We start from the raw sequence: 14,251 nt of genomic DNA, 5'->3' as shown, positions 1-14,251 counted from the left end.
ATCGGTGGAAATGAGACCGCCCGCACCTGTGTGAAGAACTATAGGAGGAGGTTGCAGATGTAGGTTTCTCTTTACGGGTATGCGGGTGCGTGTGATATGCAGGTGCAAGAGTCAGCCTTCGAAGGCTTTATTTTCACCCGAGAACAGGTCTCGGATGGCGTTGGACAGACAATCAGAAGCAATATATTGCCACTATCGGCGCCACAAGATCGGGAGTAACCCCGGAAAATAGATTGCGCGAGAATAACTGCATGCACGATTGAGGAAAAGGTACATGGTGCCAAATGCTTGTATTTGCCAAAGTACGCGTGTAATTTTCATCGCGAAGGTATTTATTTACCTCATTCTATCGTCATACCGTGTGACTCGCAAACAAAGATCCAAAAACAAAACCGTACCAGAAACCAAAGACCTTTATCGTGTTCCTCTCGAAAGTCTTACATAAAGCCAGTGACTACTTTTTTTTCAGCACTGCTGACTCTTTCTAACCCGTAAACCCCCAAGTCTAACATCATCTACCAAATAGTGAAATAGCTCGCGAAACGCCTGTAAATTCCCTGCCTGTAGTATGCGTCCAACTCCGCGATGTCGTCGTCGCTCAGCGGCCGGCGGTCAGACATCAAGTCTACCGTCTTGACGTCGCGGATCTTGGTGCGGAAGATGACCTTGTAGCCGACGTAGCTAGTAAGGATAAGGATCAGGCCCAGCACGTATTGGAAGAACGACTCGACCGACAGGCCACCGCCGTCAACGGGGTACAGGCCGACGTAGATGCAGGCGGCGGTGAGCAGCGCGCAGCCGAGTGCCAGCCAGCCCAGCGTGAAGTAATAACAAGTCGCCTTCCAGGCGTAGATTTGGTCGAAAAGCGGGTCGTTCTGAGCCTTCAGGGCGGCGCGGAAGCGCCAGGACACGATGACGAGAATAATCCAGACGGAGAAGAAAGAGGAGGACGTGATGGACGTGAACCACGTGAAGATGGTGACACCACCGCCTGTTAAGAGTTAGTCGCTGTGATTTTTATCCTGCTGTGAACTGGTACTTACTGCTCAGGTTGATGTAGGTCAGGATGACTGCGACGACACTCGTCACAGCAAGACTCCACCGCGGACGGCCCCTGGCATCGACAGTCGCCATGAATTTCGGAATCAGACCCTGCGCAGCCAGTGACCGCAGGGTACGCGACGCAATGTAAATACTCTCGCAAGCAATGGCAGTCACACCGACGACAATAACGCCGTTAAGGAAGTGAGGGAGACCGGTGATACCGGCGTCCTGCATGGCAATGATGAAGGGCGACGCAGCAGCACCCGAAGAACCGTACAGACGATCGTCGTCGGACGGAACGAGGAGCGAAATCCACATGATGGACATCATGTAGATGACAAACATGCGACCAGTGACCATCTTGCAAGCGCGACCCATGGAAAGACGGGGGAAGAATGCTTCACCACCCATGATTCCGATGAAGACTTGGTCACCGTAAGCCCAGCATGCCAACATCATGCACTGGCCAATACCCTAAGGCGGAGGAGTCAGCAGGCTGTCCCTTTTGGATTTGGCATCAAAGTTTACCGCAAAGCCGTTCTTGAATACCACAGAGTTCCTCCACGTTTCTCCCGTGTGGACGAAGCCCTTCGGACCGCCGCCGGCCATGATTGCGACCGAGGACCAGAAAATAGTCAAGAAGGCAACGACCTTGACCAGGGACGTGACGTATTCAAACCAAGCAAAAGCCTTGCTGGGCAAGAAGAACAGACCGAAGACAATGACGAGGAAGATGGACACTGATCGAATTCATGAGAAGCCATTCACACTTCCAACCAGCACAGATTAAACTTACACCAGACAGCATCGTGCACGCTGCCCTCAGCCCAGTAGTTGATCAGAACGGTGAACATGGTGGCCTCAGCCGCGCACACGGCAGTCCATCCGAGCCACTCGGCAAAGCCGGCGGCGAAGGCCAGGGCCGGGTCAACCCAACGGTCCGCGTACTCGAACAGGTTACCGGATACGGGAAAGGCGATGGTCATCTCGGTGAGCAGCTGCAACACACACCAAACCAGGATGGCGACGAAACCGTAGCCGAAAACGAAGCCACCGGGGCCGCCGGTAGACAGACCACGGCCGGTGGTAATGAACAGTCCGCTACCAATAGAACCTCCGAGAGCGATGACCTGCATACGCCGGGGCGAGAAAATGCCCTTGTAGGCAGCCTGGGCCGTCTGCGGGATCCGGATCACATCGCCTCCCTCCTTCTCGTCGATGGCGAACGCGGGTAGCGAGTCCTGGGATCCCTTGGTGGGAAGGGTCCCCGCTTCGGCGTGCGGGGAAGACATAGTTGGTGTTGGCCGGGACGCGAGAAAGACCGGAGTGAAAATTTTTGGGATGTGTGGCGGCCGTTGAGGACTGGAATCGACGACGACGGCGAAGAGAGGGTAGTAGGTACAAGAAGAAACGTCTTATAGATGGGAAACGTAAGATGTGCCGCTAGGACCTTTGACTTTTTGGGGATGGATCAGTCAGTGCAACGATACGGACCGACCGTCTTCGTCGCCTCCCCCAGGCCGCCCTGGCTGGACGGTTGAAGCCATCGGATTGACAGTGCACCCCCACATCGATCTGGGGCTCCAGATAGGGTCCTCGATAATCCCCCGCATGCAGCAAGGCAAGAACCACTCTTCTCTCCTGACATTGGGCTTCCTGTCGTCGTTCAAAGCGTTCAACTTTTGCGTAACAGCAACTGACCTGACGCACCCAGGGAGGCGTGCGGTGGTGAGCTAACAAAATTTTGCGCCGCGGCACGGACCGGTCGTCATGGGTTCCTGAATAAATGTGGGCTCATTTGCGGGGTCTAGTGTCGGCTTCCGTCGGCCCTCAGCATGAATGACGGAATTCAACTGCTAAAACGCCTCCGATATTCGCAGCCGCAAGCCAGGATCACCGCCGCGGCCGCACCACCACAGGGCTGAGCAATTGCCGGATGTGTCCGTTTTGGGACGTCAACTCTACCACGACCACACCCACACGAAACTTCAGGCGCCGTTCGTGGCCGGAAAACACGCAAATCCCCCCAAATCACGCGGACACGTCAACGGCAACCGTCTCTGCGATTTGCCGACCTTCTGTACGAGCTACAACATGCCGGGACCTCAAACCAGCCAATGCTGTCAGACCTGCATTGGGTTGGCGCTAATCATTGGCCGCAGCACGACAGTACCGCTTCGCGGATGAGACGCCTAATGGAAAGGCCACCTCCGCCACACGCGATTCCTTTGGTCACGATTAGTGCCTTGTCTGTGATTCGCAGGCAAAGGCGAGAGCATGGACTTCGATGAGGTAAAGGACCCGTGGCGTGCTTGTGCTCGAGATAGTCCCAGCCCTCCGGTACTCCGTGTGTGTGTGTGTGTGTGTGTGTGTGTGTGTGTGTAATTTCGTTGTTACTATCTGTGAGCGTCGCTGATGAAGCGACCGACCAGCCCACGGGGGGTATCTAGCAGCGTCATAGCCGCGCGGCGTTGGGTCCTCCTCTTCCCTCCTGCCAATGAAAAGAAAACCCTGTTTCATCTTGTTATCTTTTTTGGGAACTCCAGACACCTGATGCTTGTTGAGGAAGCACTTTTTTCTGATCCGGAGCCCAGGACCCCTTTACCGATGACCGACGTTGAAGGCGTTACATGAGAACATTATACAAAGAAATGCCGAGACGAGCTAAGTCACGCACTGTTAAGAGTGCGGACATCGAGCCGCACACGCTGACGAAGAGGCGGCAGGCTATGCACGCGAAACAGGCTTAGAACAGGCCATCGATCTCGCCCGTCTCCGAGTCGACGTCGACATTCAGGTAGCCGGGCGCGGTGGGCAGACCGGGAATCGTCTGGATGTCGGCGGCAAGAGCGTACCTGCGGGGCCGATTAGTCACGGTTACCATTCAGGGGTTTGGGCTCGGATGGGGCTTACAGATATCCGGCACCAGCCGCCATGCGGACGTCACGGATGGGGACGGTGAAGCCTTCCGGTGCACCCTTCAGGGCAGGGTCATGGGACAGACTGTACTGCGTCTTGGCAACGCAGATGGGAAGGTTGCCGAGGCCCTGCTTGACGTACGTGTCGACCTTCTTCTGGGCAAGCTCACTGAACTCGACCTTCTCAGCGCCGTACATGATCTTACCAATCCGCTCGATGCGCTCCTGAACCGACCCCTCGAGATCGTACAGCAGCTTGAAGTCCTTGGGCTTCTCGCTGGCCGCGATGACGCCCTTAGCCAGCTCGATGGCACCCTTACCACCCTCGGCCCAGTGGTTCGACTTGATAGCGTCCTCGGCACCAGCAGCCAAAGCCTCCTCCCTGATGACGGCAATCTCGGCATCCGTGTCCGTCTCAAACTGGTTGATGGCAACAACAACGGGGACACCGAACTGCTTGGCGTTCTGGATGTGCTTCTTGAGGTTGACACAGCCCTTGCGGAGAACCTCGACGTTCTCGGTGCGGTAGACCTCAGGCAGCTGAGCGCCAGGAGTGATATCTGGCCCGCCGCCGTGAACCTTGAGGGCACGGACCGTGGCGACGATGACAACAACGTCAGGGACAAGGCCGGAAGAGCGGCACTTGATGTTGAAGAAACGCTCACCGCCCATGGTGAAGTCGAAGCCGGCCTCGGTAACAACAAAGCCAGTCTTGCTGTTGTGGTCCTCGTCGGGCTCGGTACCGGCCAGCTTGAGTGCAAGCTTGTCGGCCAGGACAGATGAAGCGCCGATCGAGATGTTGGCGAAAGGACCAGCGTGGACGAACACGGGGGTACCCTCCAGGGTTTGCATGAGGTTGGGCTTGATGGCGTCCTTCATCAAAGCGGTAAGGGCACCACCGGCGCCGATGTCATCGGCAGTGACGGGCTCGCCGCTGCGAGAGCTGGCAACGACCATGCGGCCCAGACGCTCACGCATGTCGGCAAGGTCGTTGCTGAGAGCAAGCACAGCCATACACTCACTGGCAACAGAAATATCGAAACCAGTCTCGCGGGTCTGGCCCTTCTCAGTGCCCGCAGTGCCAACAGTGACACCACGCAAGTGCCTGTCATTCACATCGAGCACACGCCTCCAGGTGATGGTCTCAGGGTCAATGTCAAGCCTGGCAAAGCGGCGAATCTCCTCCTCGGTCAGCTCATCGGGGTTGGTCTTGTTGATACCGAGCTTCTTCAGACGACGGAACATAACAGGGGCAAACTCCCTCTTGCCCTTCTTGGCAGGTACCAGACGCCTGTAGAGAGGGCCGTCCTTCTGGGTGTTCTCGTGAAACATCCTGGTTTCAATAGCTGCGGCAAGCAGGTTGTTGGCGGCAGTGATAGCATGGATGTCACCAGTAAGATGCATGTTGAACTCATCCATGGGAATGACCTGGCTGTAGCCACCACCAGCCGCGCCACCCTTGATACCGAATGTCGGGCCCTGGCTGGGCTGGCGGACATTGGCGAAGGACACACGGCCGAGATGCGCGGCCAGCGCCTGAGTCAGACCCATAGTGGTGGTGGATTTGCCCTCGCCGAGAGGAGTGGGCGTGATGCCCGTGACAACAACATAGCGGCCGTCGCGGCGGTGCTCGAGACGCTTCAGAAGCGTCAGGTCGACCTTGGCCTTGTATGCGCCGTACGGCTCAAGCTCATGCTTGGCAATGCCGATCTCCTCGGCAACCTTGGTGATCAGCTTGGGCTGCTGCGCGCGAGAGATGGCAATATCCGAAGGGACAGGCTGCAGCAGCTTGAGGGGAAGAGGGGTCACATGGCGGGCCTTCTGCTCCTCGAAGTAGTGGTTCGCGGAATCAACAACGTTCTGGAGCAGCATGGCAACCGTCATAGGGCCGACACCGCCGGGGACCGGAGTAATGTGGGAGGCGACTTCGGCGGCGGCGTCGAAGTCGACGTCACCAACCAGGCGCTGGCCAGACTTCTTGGACGCATCGGGAATGTAGTTGGTGCCAACGTCAACGACAACGGCGCCAGGCTTGATCCAGTCGCCCTTGACGAAGCCAGCCTTGCCAATGGCAGCCACAATAATGTCGGCGGTTTTGACGATCTCGGGGAGATCCTTGGTCTTGGAGTGGCAGACGGTAACGGTAGCGTCGGCGTTTTTCAGCAGATAGCTCACGGGGCTGCCGACAATGTCACTCCGGCCGATAACAACGGCATTCTTGCCCTTGATGTCCACGCCGGTGCTCTCGAGCAGGACCATGACGCCCTTGGGCGTGCACGGCGTAAAGAGAGGACGGCCGCCGCGCTTGGCGAGCTCGCCGATATTCGGCACACCGAATCCATCCACATCCTTCTCGTCGGCGACGGCAGAGGTGATGTTGTACTCGGAGATGTGCTTCGGCACGGGCAGCTGGACGAGGATACCGTGGATGGCGGGGTCGTTGTTGAACTGGGTGATCTTGTGCAGGAGCTCGGCCTCGGAAATGTCCTCGGGGAACTTCTCGAGCTTGCAGTCAATGCCAGACTATGCAGCAGTCAGCGTGGGAAGAGCTGGTGGTGTGGTGGGGCGGTGGTCGGACCTCTTCGGCGGCCTTCAACTTCATGCGCACATAGGTGCCTGGACTGGTCAATTGAAGCTCGAGCGGCGGCTGGCGACGGTTACTTACTGGAGTCAGAGCGGTCGCCGACTGTTTGAAGCTGTTAGCAGGCAGAAAAGTGGTGCGGGGCAGGCGGGACGCACCCTGGATGATGCGCAGGGCAGGGCGGTAGCGGGGATTGCTGCTCTGCTTCTCGCGAATCTCTTCGTGCAGGCGCTCGCGAATGCTCTTGGCAATGGCATTGCCGTCAATCTTTGCCGCGACCATGGTGACTGGGCTGGAGTGGAAAGAGCGGGAGGCGGCGACGAGCGACAGCGGTGGTGTGCTCAGTGCCAGAGATTTGAAGGTGGAGCGCGGGCGCGAAAGAGCGAAAAAGTTCGGCGGGGGCCGCACATGCAACACTCGGCGGAAGGGGAGTTTGGTGACCGGCATGACGACTGGCTTCCCGATGGCGGGATTTTTAGGTTCGAAAGGGACAGCGCGTGTTGAACGACTGAAGGAGGTACTCTCGCTCCTCAACTGAAGTTTCCAGATGAGTCAATTTCTATGTGTTTTCGAAATTCTAACAACTCCCGGGTCGCTAAGCCGGAGCTTGGATCCCCGACGCAACACGCTCTCCCACCAGCGGGCCCAGACATCCCGCCGCGGAGAGCCACGCCTGGCGGAGGGCGTTGCGACGGCGGGCTACAGCACCACAGACCATCCTCTTCCCGCGCCAGCTCGACGAGATTTTCTCGCCGTCGCCCGCCGCCACCCTCGCCGCGCCGGCCGGCGCTCAGAATTTTCTGCACCACCGCTTTCGGCGCGTTGGAGCTTTTCGGCGCTGCTGCAGCCCGCTAGGACCCCGAGCCCGCTCGCAGCCGCTGCCCTGCATGGAACGGGCCCGCGCTGGACTCGAAACAGTCCTCCGTCTGCAAGCCCCTCACTGGAGCGAAACTCCCCGAGCAACTATACATTCCGCCGGAACCCGGCTACAAATGCAAACGTTAAGCCACCCCGCAATGGCCAAAGCCGGACGCTTGATGACCTGTTTTCCTTTTCTTTCCGACGCACCCAAGTTGCACTGATTGTGTATGCATGTACAGGTTCAAGTCAGTTGCTGCCAACGGCCACGCGTCCAGCACCATCTCAACTGCATTTAGGCCCTCGGTTAGTCCTCCTGAGACAGGCTCAATCTATGTATACCGCTGCGTGCAAAAAGGCCCTGGTATGATTGGCTAGCAAGCGAAGATCAAGCCGCAGTGGGGAAGAGATCTCACTACAACAGGGGTCTCTCCCATTTGCTGAGCCACCTGTTCGTTCTTCACGCGCTCAGAACTCATCCGTGTTGCGACAAGACCGAGATATTCTATGCATCCACTCTCGTACGCATGCTTCAATTGCTCGTCGTCTCCACCGTCATCAATCACACAACCATGGCGCACGTCTTACTGCTTCTAAGAATGAGGCGTCGTGCTGAGGCAGTGACTCAAGGAATTGCCAAGTTCTGCTGCCTTTAGCGGCGTAAGCCGTGCATCGCGCACAGTTGCATGGCACAGTTCTGCCCCATATCAAAATGATTCACGCCTGGAATCAACAGGTTCTGTCGGGTTTGCCAATATGGGTATCTCAATAACGCTGTGTGCTCGAGATGGGAAGATGGCGTTCAAGGCTGGAGAGACGGGGATCTAGCCACAATTGTCTCACGCCCCGCAATCCCGCCCCGCAACTTCGCGACCGTTGGGCTTGACATCAGCCACGCCGCCTGCAACTTTAAATTCGAGTACCACCATTGGTGGCTTGTATGAGCACCCTTCATGCAATGCCGTTCAACACGTTGCTACTTTGGGGGCCACATAGGCCGTGAGTGCATGCTGACATGGAGGTCAAGCTACTTATTTGGCTATGCATCCCCTCTTCTAACTTTCCGCGTTCTCCCGTTTCATTGACGCCCCGCAATTGCTCAAACCCGCACGCGAGCAGTGACCATGGTCGCCCAATTTTGTGAGGTTGCTGTCGGGCTGTTGTCCCTCTATCTTGTCGCCGGTGCAATATACCGCCTGTATCTTAGTCCGCTGGCCAAATTCCCCGGCCCAAAGCTTGCCGCACTCACGCTTTGGTACGAGTTCTATTTCGATGTCATACTTCGTGGACAATTTACTTTCCACATTCAGGAGTTGCACAAAAGATACGGTACAGAACCTGACACAGGCTACTCCCTCTCCGCTTCAAACTCTTCCGACTCCTACCGTTATCCGGATCTGCCCTCCTTAACGCTTCCTTCCGATTTCACCCATATTTCTCCTCAATGTCCTCGAATCCCCTCACTAACCCCTCCTTTCCCCGCTCTCCATCCAAGACAATTGTGCTAATGACAGATAGGCCCGATCGTCCGTATCAATCCGTACGAGCTCCACGTCAGCGATCCGGATTTCTACGATGAGCTCTATCGTGGCGCTGGCAAAAGAATCGAAAAATGGCCGTGGTCAGCAGCCATGTTTGGCAATGACACGAGCATGATCGCCACCGTGTCGCATGAGCACCACCGCGCTCGGCGGGCACCGCTGAATTCATTCTTCTCTAAGCAGTCGGTGTATAGCTTGGAGCCCATGATCCGCAACGCTGTCTCACTGTTGTGCGGTCGCTTTGAGGAGTTTCAAAAATCCAAGGAGCCTGTCATCCTTGACAATGCATTCTCGGCGTTGACGACCGATATAATCACTGAATATAGCTTCGCAAAGAGTGCGGGTCAACTTCTGAAGCCGAACTTTTCACCAGAGTATGCACACTCATTGTTGACCACATCTGAATTCACCCTCCTGAATAAACAGTTCCCTTTCGTTCTGCGTCTGCTGCGGAGATTTCCCGATTGGCTGGCTGTGAGATTGGAACCGAACACTGCTGCGCTGATTGAATTCCAACGGGTATGCTCCTAACTGAGTAACACAAGTTGCTGATCTGGATGCTGATCGTACTCACAGGGCATTGAAGAGCAGATCGTTCCCATTTTGGAAGGACGCAGCATCGAAAGCAAAACGAGCACGAAACAACCAACTATCTTTCATGAATTTCTCCGGAGCGATCTTCCCGACTCCGAGAAGCAGTTGCATCGCCTTATTGATGAGGGGCAGACTGTCGTCGCCGCTGGCGCAATTACTACGGCTCATTACCTTTCGGTGACAAGCTACCACATTCTGGCAAACCCCCACGTTATGCAAAGGCTTCGGGAAGAGCTCCAACCTCTAATGACGAGTCAGTCTGAAACACCGTCTCTTCGTCATCTAGAGCAGCTACCATACCTAAAAGCAGTCATCAACGAGGGTTTCCGCATATCCTATGGTATCACTGCACGCCTTGCGCGAGTCTCCCCCGATGCACCGCTGAGGTACAAGGACTGGTTAATCCCTGCTGGAATACCAGTGGCCATGACTTCCATCTTGCTTCACGATAACGAAGATCTCTTTCCCGAACCGAAAGTATTCCGTCCGGAGCGCTGGCTGCAGCCGGGCGCGCAGCGGCTGGAGAAGTATCTGGTAAACTTCAGCAAGGGAAGCCGAGCGTGTCTGGGCCAGAACCTCGCGAGAGCTGAAATCCCCTTGACGCTAGCAGCAGTTTTTGGTGGACGTTTTGACTTCGAGTTGTTTGAGACGGACCGAAGCGATGTAGATTTGAAGCACGACTTCTTCAACCCCTGTTCGAAACTGGACTCCAAGGGTGTGAGAGTCACTGTCAATTAAAAGTATCAGCCGCAGTATCTCTAAAGAAGAAATTCAATGAGGGAATATACCTCACGCAGCAATACTTATGCCGAGAATTGAATGTAGCCAACAAACAATGGAAGAGTCGCAGTTTTGAGGTTTACCTGCAAGCCGTTTAGTTTATCTCCGTGTCTTATTCGAGCGACACTCCCAAAGCGTCATGGATTTCACCCTCTCTTTTCCGTAGCAATCACAAAGTTTCGTTAATTACTGTCAATTGAGAAGACGAATCGTTCCGTGTCATCTCCCTGGCCCTTCATTAGGCGACTATCATTGTTGATGACGGTAGAGGCTGGTTCTCCCACTTCCCATAATTGTAAGGTCTCGTTACCTTGCAACATATTGATGATTATTGGGTAATTCCAAGCGCAAAAGCAGAAAGTATATTCACAGCTATCGAACGTCCGACCACCGATGGCCGTAATGGCTACAAATGAGCCGCATTGCAGCGGGGCAAACGAGTGAGGCGCCAGCTCCAGTGACCTATTCAGTCATACGAGCACTTATTCTGGCCGCACTGCTGTTGCGGAATAGGCGATACCCGCCTCGTCCACAGTTCGCGATGTTCTGCAGTTGGGTGCGTGAAGATGGAAGCAGCGTGTGGGAGCAGGCAGCGGGCTTGCAAAGCAAGCGCAGAGTGCTCTCTGCACAGTGCCGTAAAAGAGCTTCAGTTAGGGCGCTCTGCGACCTGTCGACGTCATAGGCCTTCGCAGCGGGAAGTCGCGACTGCCCCCCGCGGCTGCCCTTTTTGGGAGCATTGTTTTGCGACAGGGTCTTGCGCATATATTCGCCGTTCTCGCCAGCGCTCCTCCGACACCTCAACAACAACCTTGCCGGACCGTTGTGCAAGGTTGCGATTGCGCTCACGGCGACTCTCAGCGAGATACACGGCAGGAATCGACAAGCGTCTGTTCTATATCCTCTCGGTAAGTCCAGCGCTCCTCCGCAATGCATCACGCCTGCGTCTCGCGACTTCTTCGAGACACCTCTGCTTCGAATCGACACTTTCAGCTCAGCCAGCCCAAGTTGGTGAGAGCTTGAGTGCGCGCCGCTGTTGCCAATCTTACCATGCCTGCCTTTCACCTCTCACTATCCACCTCCATTTCGTCCTCACCTACAAGGACACGACGTCTGACTAGACTTCGCTAACAAGTCCTTCAGCACAGCTTCTGACTCGCATCAAAAGATCCTGACAACCTCATCGTCATGTCTTGGAACGGCGGCGACGGTAAGTTCACGACGTCAAGCCAGGGCTCTGAGCATCGAGTCTCAGAGCCGTGCCTCGCACCGGCTATCTCACCGTCGCTTCTTGACTTGGGCTGACAGCTGATACCAGTAGCTGCCGAAGGTGGCGACTGGAAGGCCAGTGCTGGCGATAATGCCTTTTCCGAAGACTGGGGCGGCGGTGCTGCTACCAATGGCACCACGAACGGCAACGCTTCCTTCGGCGACGGCAGCGGCGGCGGTAACGAATTTGGCGCTGGCGGCGACTTCGGTTCTGGAGACGGCTTTGGTGGCGGTGGTGACGGTGAAGGTGGCGCTGCTCCCGGTGGTGCCTGTCGCAAGTAAGTCTTACCATTTTCTCTATTGCAAGGCGATGTCTGACATCTCGCAGTTGCGGTGAAGAGGGCCATTTCGCTCGCGAGTGCCCCCAGCCAAAGAAGATGACAGGCGAGTGTTTCAACTGCGGAGAGGTTGGGTAAGTCACGCCACACAGCTTTCGAATAATCCTTCAAAGTATTGACTTTTGAGTTAGCCATAACAAAGCCGACTGCCCCAACCCCAAGGTTGAACGCCCCTTCGATGGACAATGCAAGAACTGTCTGAAGGAGGGCCACAGGACTTCTGACTGCACCGAGCCCCGCGAAATGGGCTACCTCTACAAGACGGTTCCCGACATGACCGGCGAGGAGGCTTGGGCCATGGTGGTCGAGGCTGACAAGACCAGGGATCTTGATGACTTCAGGGAGGCCCTGAAGGCCTACCTGAAGGCCCTCAAGTCGAAGTCGATCCCCATCGACCTATCTCAGATTGAGAAGACCCTCCGCGATGACAAGATGAACGTCTTCCTCATCGCCCTCGAGAAGGATATCTCGGACGTGATGACAATCGTGAGCCCCGATGGCAAGCTGAACTGCGATTACGTCTTGGGGTTCTACTTCTCCGACAAGCCAAGGCGCAAGAATGCCGTCGAAGGATGGCCTGCTGATCCGGAGGACAACCTCAAGCGCTTGGAGAACGCGGGCTTTGTCGAGGACCGCCGAGTCCCGAAGTGCGATAACTGCGGCGGTACGTCTACTAGTGGTTTACCATATTTCTTGACTCTACTGACTTAGCCATCACAGAGCTGGGCCACACTCGCAAAGGTTGCAAAGAAGAGCGTGAGGAGCCTGCGGGCCGTCCCGAAGTCAAGTGCATGGTCTGCCAGGAGGTCGGCCACCGTGCCCGTGACTGCAAGCAGGAGCGTCCTGACCCGTACGCCTGTCGCAACTGCAAGAAACATGGCCACAGCTCTCGCGACTGCCCGGAACCTCGTTCTGCCGAGGGAGTTGAATGCCGCAGGTGCCATGAGAGTAAGCCACGCCGAACCTCCCTTCTCTATCCTTGCTCTCGCTAACCCATTGTAGTGGGTCACTTCTCCAACGAGTGCCCCAATGCCCCTAAGATGGAATGCCGCAACTGCGGCGAGGAGGGCCACAAGGCCTCGGAGTGCGACAAGCCCCGCGTCATCAAGTGCCGCAACTGTGGCGAAGAGGGCCACATGTCCAAGGAGTGCGATAAGCCGCGCGATCCATCCACGGTGACTTGCCGCAACTGTGACGAGGTCGGTCACTTCTCCAAGGAATGCCCCAAGCCTAAGGACTGGTCGCGTGTCAAGTGCCCCATCTGCGAGGAGATGGGTCACGGCCCCAAGAAGTGCCCAAGGGCCAACGAGCCGGGCGGCGGTTTCGACAACGGCGGTGGATCCGGCTTCGGCGGAGGAGGTGGCGGATTCAATACCAATGGCTTCGACAGCGCTGCTGACAGTGGCGGTGGAGGAGGCTGGAACACGGGTGGCGAGGTCACGAATGATGGCGGCTGGTAAGCTGCTTCACACGACCATGGTGACACTGCAAATGATGGAGTTAAATGGGTGTAAAGTGGGACAGGATACAGACATTACTTCTAACTGGACATGGTAGATTAGGGCCTGTCCAATTGCAAAACAACGAGGTAGCTCACTCTGCCATACAATGCAAGAGTAAAGCATTTATACCGGAGCCCCTGCGGCTCACTTACTCGACGTGATGACAGCCAGTGGAGGTTGAACCGCTACTATCGGAGGAGTGACTGAGTCACCTCGTTACGGAGCTCCGGCCAAAAGGGCTTGGCTGTGTCTCTGGGTGTTGGCTCAAAGCTTTCAAGTGGACTTGGATAGCTTATCTTACAGCGAAGGAAGTAAAAGTTTGAGGTAGTCGATAAGGGGTAAGTTCACAGTGATTCGTTTGACTCTGTCCGGGGAAACAAATACGGAAATCCGCAGAGGACAAGCCGGGTAGCATCCGTGGAAGCAGGAGCGTCACTAATGAATCCGCTGCCTGATCTGGACCCGGAGCGAGTAAAAGGCAACGCCATCAAATTCTGCATCGGCGCTCGACTCCGGGGCCGGAATACCCAAATTAAGGGTTAGAGGTTGGGACAGCCGTACTGCAGGCAAGCCTCGCGCGAGCTCTGACCAACTGCTCTCACCGACCCCATGGGGAAACTGTGGCTGGCAGGGCCCAGACCAACGGTGCGGCAAACAGCACGAAACCACGCAGACGGTGTAAGCGATGGCGAGCTGGTGGCGATCAACTCGTTAGCTTACGATTAATAAAGTCGTCAGCCAGCAGAGTGAAGGGCGACCGAGAAAGATGGGCGTTGCCCCCCCAGGATGACAAATGAAATTCTCAGGTACGTATATCCTCTCAGCTGTC

At 56.1% G+C, this 14,251-nt stretch overlaps 4 protein-coding genes across 4 annotated transcripts; 2 read left to right on the top strand and 2 right to left on the bottom strand.

Annotated features, from left to right (window-relative positions):
- Positions 1-515: 515 nt before the first annotated feature.
- On the bottom strand, positions 516-2,336 carry LTHEOB_2519 (AAT family amino acid transporter; the record flags this gene model as incomplete). The annotated part of the gene is made up of 4 exons (XM_035511340.1): positions 516-991; positions 1,044-1,518; positions 1,573-1,784; positions 1,841-2,336. The coding sequence occupies 4 exons, from the start codon at positions 2,334-2,336 to the stop codon at positions 516-518; spliced, it is 1,659 nt and encodes a 552-aa protein (XP_035364228.1).
- Positions 2,337-3,790: 1,454 nt separating this feature from the next.
- LTHEOB_2518 (C-1-tetrahydrofolate synthase) lies at positions 3,791-6,990 on the bottom strand (the record flags this gene model as incomplete). Its single annotated transcript, XM_035511339.1, has 5 exons — positions 3,791-3,899; positions 3,958-6,485; positions 6,541-6,578; positions 6,628-6,648; positions 6,702-6,990. The coding sequence occupies 5 exons, from the start codon at positions 6,988-6,990 to the stop codon at positions 3,791-3,793; spliced, it is 2,985 nt and encodes a 994-aa protein (XP_035364227.1).
- A 1,535-nt stretch (positions 6,991-8,525) lies between these two features.
- Positions 8,526-10,274, top strand: LTHEOB_2517 (Cytochrome P450; the record flags this gene model as incomplete). Its single annotated transcript, XM_035511338.1, has 3 exons — positions 8,526-8,730; positions 8,920-9,461; positions 9,519-10,274. The coding sequence occupies 3 exons, from the start codon at positions 8,526-8,528 to the stop codon at positions 10,272-10,274; spliced, it is 1,503 nt and encodes a 500-aa protein (XP_035364226.1).
- Positions 10,275-11,501: 1,227 nt separating this feature from the next.
- Positions 11,502-13,380, top strand: LTHEOB_2516 (Zinc knuckle transcription factor; the record flags this gene model as incomplete). The annotated part of the gene is made up of 6 exons (XM_035511337.1): positions 11,502-11,523; positions 11,635-11,860; positions 11,911-11,994; positions 12,052-12,584; positions 12,641-12,868; positions 12,923-13,380. 6 exons carry the CDS (start codon positions 11,502-11,504, stop codon positions 13,378-13,380), a joined length of 1,551 nt encoding a protein of 516 aa, XP_035364225.1.
- Between the last annotated feature and the right edge of the window lie 871 nt (positions 13,381-14,251).

Source organism: Lasiodiplodia theobromae (assembly GCF_012971845.1).
Source record: "Lasiodiplodia theobromae strain AM2As chromosome Unknown scaffold_6, whole genome shotgun sequence".
In the NCBI taxonomy this organism is placed as follows: Eukaryota; Fungi; Ascomycota; class Dothideomycetes; order Botryosphaeriales; family Botryosphaeriaceae; genus Lasiodiplodia; species Lasiodiplodia theobromae.
This window is presented reverse-complemented; position numbering and strand designations above follow the sequence as displayed.